The sequence below is a fragment of the Felis catus genome, chromosome D4 (assembly GCF_018350175.1).
Source record: "Felis catus isolate Fca126 chromosome D4, F.catus_Fca126_mat1.0, whole genome shotgun sequence".
Classification (NCBI taxonomy): Eukaryota; Metazoa; Chordata; class Mammalia; order Carnivora; family Felidae; genus Felis; species Felis catus.
The window spans coordinates 71,622,160-71,628,767 of record NC_058380.1 but is presented as its reverse complement, the minus strand read 5'-3'; the positions used below and the strand labels follow the sequence as shown (position 1 = coordinate 71,628,767).

General features: G+C 39.7%; 1 protein-coding gene across 1 annotated transcript; it reads left to right on the top strand.

Moving 5' to 3' along the window:
- The first annotated feature begins 1,878 nt into the window (after positions 1–1,878).
- Positions 1,879–5,665, top strand: LOC101092965 (olfactory receptor 2K2). Its single transcript, XM_003995753.5, has 2 exons — positions 1,879–2,519; positions 3,425–5,665. Exon 2 carries the CDS (start codon positions 3,430–3,432, stop codon positions 4,405–4,407), a length of 978 nt encoding a protein of 325 aa, XP_003995802.3. The 5' UTR covers positions 1,879–2,519; positions 3,425–3,429; the 3' UTR covers positions 4,408–5,665.
- The last annotated feature ends 943 nt before the right edge of the window (positions 5,666–6,608 follow it).

Here is a 6,608-nt window from a genome sequence, read left to right as displayed (position 1 = left end):
GGAACACTTTTGCACCACTGGTGGGAATGCAAACTCGTGCAGCCACTCTGGAGAACAGTATGGAGTTTCCTCAAAAAACTTAAAAATAGAATTGCCCTGTGACCCAGCAATTGCACTACTAGGTATATATCCAAAGCATACAAAAATGCTGATTTGAAAGAGCACATGCACCCTAATGTTTATAGTGGTGCTATCAACAATAGCCAAAGTATGGAAAGACCCAAAATGTCCATCAACAGATGAATGGGTAAAGAAGATGAGATATATATATATATATAATGGAATATTACTTGGCGATCAAAAAGAATGAAATCTTTCCATTCACAACAATGTGGATGGAACGATAGTATATTATGCTAAGTGAAATAAGTCAGTCAGAGAAAGACAAGTATTTCATTCATTTGTATGTGGAATTTAAGAAACACGACAGATGAACATAGGGGAAGGGAAGAAAAAATAAGATAAAAACAGAGAGGGAGGCAAACCGTAAGAGACTCTTAAATACAGAGAACCAGCAGGATTGCTGGAGGGGTGTGGGGTGGGGGTATGGGCTAAATGGGTGACAGGCATTAAGTAGGGCACTTGCTGGGATGAGCACTGGGTGTTATATGGACATGATGAATCACTAAATTCTTTTCCTGAAACCATTATTACGCTATATGTTAACTAACTTGGATTAATTAAAATAAAAAAATAAAATTCACTAGAGGTAGAAATAAAATAATTAGATTTATAAAAAATAATAAGATTTAGTAAAAAAAAAAAAAAGAAACTAAGATCTGGGTGCTAGGTGTGTCCATTGCTGCTGAGAGTTCATTGCTTGAAGGCCCTCTTCACTATGTATGCATTGAATAAAATTTGAAATTTCTGATCCCTTGTTGGGACAACTGTCTTAAAAGAGTAAACTTTGAAAACTAGGAGTAGTTCCACAAATGAAAAAATGTGTATCTTAGAGTTCTAGGGAGAACTTTTCTCTGTAGACTGTTAAATATTCTACACTGTAATCATTCAAGAAAAAAAAGATGTAGCAAGGTTGGACAGGGAGGAAGAGAAGACTTTGTTTTTATGAGTTCTTGGAAATTATTTTGGGAGAACTGTGGGTTACTCTCGGTTTTTCAAAGTTTGATATAATTGGATCATTGGGACATTATCCCTCAAGGACCTGAAGTTTTAAATCTCTGTATATTATGGCTGCTGAACTTTAAATTGTTCAGGGACAACAGGTATTCCCCCAAAACAACAGATGATTTAAATTTATGTAGTATGTCACTTGCTATCCTTTGGCACTTTCAGCTATGGAGGTGACAGTCAATACTTTTGAAAGAAATGAACTGCAGTGTTGATTCTCATATAATATGTTTAACATTTTTAACATGGATACATTCATTCTTTTCTTGCACATAGCTAACCTCACATAGTACATCATAAAACAATATTTTATTTGGAGTTGGTGACAGGGAATTCAGATGGGAGGACCAATTTTTCCTGGCTACTATTTTTTAAAATATTTTTTTAATTTTTATTTTTAAGGAATTTCTGCACTCAGTGTGGGGTTCAGACTCACAAGCCCAAGATCAAGAGTCACATGCTCCACTGACTGAGCCAGCCAGGCACCCCCCCCCCCCCCGACTACTATTTTTAAACGGTAGAAAAATATCAAGTTCCGGGCAACCGGGCTGATTTTTCATTCTAAAAAATAATTGTCTTTTTTGCCAGTCTTAAGAGTAATACACACTCACACACAAAATTAAGTTTCTTTAAAATCATCTCTTACAATAATAAGATAAAATGTTTGTACCGAATTTGTTAAATATGAAACCTGGCAGAGAAGTTCCTAAGAAATAATCTGTTAACTAACAAACGAATAAGAACTATCTCTTGTGATGTAGGAAAATGAAGCTCTTAAAAGGAAAAGCAAAAACTCTGCACGCTCAACAAGTCTCCGCAGAGGAAAGCCATACTGGTAGGCTTTCCCTAGAATGCTAACAGCATATTGAGCGTTAACTGATAATGTTTGAACCTACAATGCAACTACTTTGGGGACAGATGAGGAAAACAGAAAACAGCGGCGGGCTTGATAATAGGCTAAGAAGGAGATACAGTGAAGCAGAAGTCACAGAGAATAATGTAATATAATGAAAACGATTTGAAAAACATTGCGCTCCTGTTCTAGGGGCATGGTATAAGCTGTTGTCCCCAACACGATTATTTCCACCATCCCCCTGCATGCCAGTTTTTGAAACGTGGAGAACTGGGGGGCAAATGATAACATTGACGGAAACTGGGAAACCGAGAAGGAACACCAGTGATAAGAAAGTGAACAGTGAAACATTGTAAAGTGAGCCACATCATTGAGGAATTTGCCTATGAAAGAAAGAGCAAAGCCTATGGCAGTGCAAGGGAAACAGGACAAGGGAGGGAAGTTTTCAGAACAAGGATATCTGAAAACAGAAAGGAAAAACCTAGTGGGAAAAGGAACACAATTAAAGGTGAAAAAGAGCAATCCGTGCAGAAGGAAGGTAAGTTTTTGTCTTTTCTTTTTGTTAACGTGAAATGTGAAAAAAAACCCCAAAACATTCAGCATCTCGTTTATAATTAGATGATCTATGATACTCTTTTCCAAGAGATTTTAAGGTAGCTTAAAAAGGGAGTTCAGTTTCTGCATCTTCTAGATCTTCATGGGTTGTAATATATAAGAAGAGTATTGCCTGGGTATAATTTTTTAGCACTATTTACATGCTCACAAAAGCTATGGGTCCCAGTAATGAATGACACTGTCCCGTGGATGTGTCAGTGTTTAAAGAAGGTGGGCTATTTTGTGTGACTTGTAAACTGGTTCTTAAGTATAATCAGAATGGGTACCTACAATGCTTTAAACAATGTCATCATTTCTGAAGTGTATTGACCTCCAAGCTATTTGCTGGGAAGGAAAGAGTTCATTTAGACTCAGAACTTCATAGGTGTTAGTTTAAAATTCATTTATTTGTTTCTTTCAATATCCCTCCTCTTCTTTCAGTGAAGATCACTGCTAGTTTTTATTGTACAAGTGCGGTTTCTTTATCTCACTTATCGGGCTTACTTTTCTAATCCGTGCTCAGTTTATTCAGTGTTTTTTCATATTTTTTGGTCACACGGTACTTTCAAATCTACTGAAAAACTACTGCGTGCCGAGCAAGATAATAGGCTGAGATTCAGGTATTAAATATGTTTATCTTCTTTTCAAATTTACTCTTTTCTAAATTTTGTTGTGGAAGAACCAACTTTTTATGTAGATCAAACCTGTCCCTCCCCCTTAGATCAAACGATAAGTCTTGTGATTTCTTGTGGTAAAATAGAATTGTGCTTATACTAGTGAATATAAGTTTGAGAAGTGTTCTCCTAACTAAATGAACATTATGCCTGATCCGTCTCTTTATGTCCTCAGATGAAATGAAGATTAATATTAGAATCACTACAGGTGCAAAAAAGGAGATGCAAGGAGAAAACCTCACCATTTGGAGCTTTTTTTTCCTGGAGGGTTTTTCTAGATACCCAAAGTTAGAGATTGTTCTCTTCGCCTTCAGTCTTGTGATGTATCTGATAACCCTCTTGGGCAACAGCACTCTTATTTTAGTCACTGTCCTAGACTCACGCCTTCAAACCCCCATGTACTTATTCCTCGGAAATCTCTCTTTCATGGATATTTGTTACACGTCTGCTTCTATTCCCACGTTGCTGGTGAACTTGCTGTCATCCCAGAAAACCATTGTCTTTTCTGGGTGTGCTGTACAGATGTATCTGTCCCTTGCCATGGGCTCCACAGAGTGTGTGCTTCTGGCTGTGATGGCGTATGACCGCTACGTGGCCATTTGCAACTCACTGAGATACCCCGTCATCATGAACAGGCAGGTCTGTGTGCAGATGGCCGCTGTCTCCTGGGTGACGGGTTGTCTGACTGCCCTGCTGGAAACCACTTGCGCCCTGCAGATACCCCTCTGTGGGAATCTCATAGACCACTTCACGTGTGAAATTCTGGCCGTGCTGAAGTTAGCTTGTGCACATTCCTTGCTCATGGACGTGATCATGCTGGTGGTCAGCGTGCTCCTCCTGCCCATCCCAATGCTCTTAATTTGTATCTCTTATTTCTTCATCCTTTCCACTATCCTGAGAATCAGCTCAGCAGAAGGAAGAAACAAAGCTTTTTCTACCTGTGGTGCCCACTTGACGGTGGTGATCTTGTACTATGGGGCTGCCCTCTCCATGTACCTAAAGCCTTCTTCCTCAAGCTCCCAAGAAGTAGATAAAATCATTTCACTGCTTTATGGAGTGCTCACCCCTATGTTGAACCCCATAATTTACAGTTTAAGAAACAAAGAAGTCAAAGATGCCATGAAAAAACTATTGTATCGAACACATGAAAATCTCTGACTGGATGCCCGCAGTTTTATCAGGGGGGTGTGCTCCTGGCAGAGTTCCCCATAGAAATTCTAGACCGTACACTCACCCACAGAACACTGATTTGACCTTGAGCCCTATAATTTTACAGCTGTGAGGTATGTGTACACAGAAGTGACTGCCCGTGGACAATAGCAGGTTCCCGTTTGCATTTGGCAACATTTGCTGTCTCTTGTGTTTCACGGTTGGAGAAGTTTTAGGCTGCAGAGTCCTGACACATTGGCTCCTGAAAGAAATCTGGATAAATTTACTCAGTGAATGTTGGTGCCAGAAAAATTTTGGATATGTTCTCTGCCTTAAATCCTTTCTAGAAGGAGGTGGGACCATAGGGAAACAAACGAATAATAGAGATTGGCCTTGATTATGCAAACGAGAAAATTAAAGAAAAATTAAAAGGCTCGCTCACCATCACACAGTTGCAGAACTGGAACTACAACCCCATTATCCCTTCATCTTTGGAAACATGTTGGGCCACAGCGTGGTGGCTCCCTAACTGCCGTTCCTCGTTCAGAACTCCTGATCAGAGCTTCTGACTTTCTGAGTAAGGCATCCAGTACTCATCTGCCAACCTTGATTTGCTCACCTGCCAACCTTGCCTTTCTAACCACATTGATATTTGTGTAAATTTTATCTGTTTCTTTGCCAGTATACCACGCATATGCTAAGTCTTTTTGTGTGTTTGTCTTCTTTCTTCTTTTTGGGTGATTGACTTCGGAAGGGCAGGGAAATCTATTCTATTGTACCTTTCGTGTTTACAGCAGTCATTCGGTAAACTAATAAATTTACCAGCTTTAAAGTAATCTGTTTGAGAAGTAAGTCCCCCTTGAGAAAATTAGGAAGAAACAATATAGGGCAATGAGGTATATTGCTTTATAAATAGCCAAAGATGACAGAGACAACATTTATATCCACGTTTGAGCTTTTATTTGTCTAAAAATATTGCTTGTTGAAAACGTGGACTCTAGGCCTCTACTCCCAGAATCTGGTTCAGTAGCTCTGACGTGGGGTCCTGGTATTCTGCATTTATGATAGATCCCCGAGAAATTTTGATACAGATTTTGAGATGACCAGACTTTGGGAGACATTATTTCCAGCAAAAACTGATCATTCCAAAATAAATGTGGGATTAGTTCTCATTTCTTCCCTTTTTCCTTTTATTAAAGAATTAAAATTTTTTTATGGTGTTTATTATTTTTTTTGAGAGAGAGAGATAGAGTGCGAGTGGGAGAGGGGCAGAGAGAGAGGGAAACACAGAATCTGAAGCAGGCTCCAGGCTGTGAGCTGTCAGCACAGAGTCCAATGTGGGACTTGAACTCATAAGCTGTGAAATCATAACCTGAGCTGAAGTCGACGCTCAATCAACTGAGCCACCCAGGTGCCCCTAAAAAATTTTTTTTAATGTTTATTTTTGATATATAGAGAGAAACAAACCATGAGCCAGGAGGGGAGGGGCAGAGAGAAAGGGAGACACAGAATCTGAAGCAGGCTCTAGGCTGTCAGCACAGGGACTGATGCGGGACTGAAACCATGGACTGCAGATCATGACCTGACCTGAAGTGGGATGCTTAACTGACTGAGCCACCCAGGGGCCCCTACCTTTTTACCTTTTAATTTTGTTTTTGCTTTCATTGTTTGTGCCTCCATTGTACCTCCTCATTTGCCTACCTCCACTTCTAGAGTAGGGAAGGGGGGAGGGTTTTGAGTGGAGGAAGGTTAGCCCACTTGGTAAATCTTACCATATGAAAGACCCAAGAAGTTCTAGTATTGGATGTTGAGTTTGGATTATTTAACTCATACACCTTTAGATCTAGGGCTTTCGTGACATGTTTCTGGATGTGTAACCCCCATATAAAGACACTTGAAATAATCACCCAGCAAAATTCTAGTGATGCAGCAAGGGGACCAGTTTGATGCCAAAATTGCTAAGAGATGTTTGATAATGGAGGATGAAGACAAGCCCTGAGTAAATGGCTTTGGGGTAGTAGAGGAGAGCTGACCAGGAAGCTTTCATCCCTGATGTGATTATTCTTCTCTTTGGATACCTCAACCTTCACAACCAGATACCACATTCATTTCCTGGTAATTTCAGAGTCATTTTGAAGTGCCCTTCTGTGGGAGACTTTTATTAGAGTGGAGCTGGATTTCATGTTAGAGTAGAAGTAATGGCCTCCCAG

What these genes read in the sequence shown, in the direction of transcription:
- LOC101092965 (XM_003995753.5), top strand. Translation starts at nt 3,430, where the DNA reads ATGAAGATTAATATTAGAATCACTACAGGTGCAAAAAAGGAGATGCAA.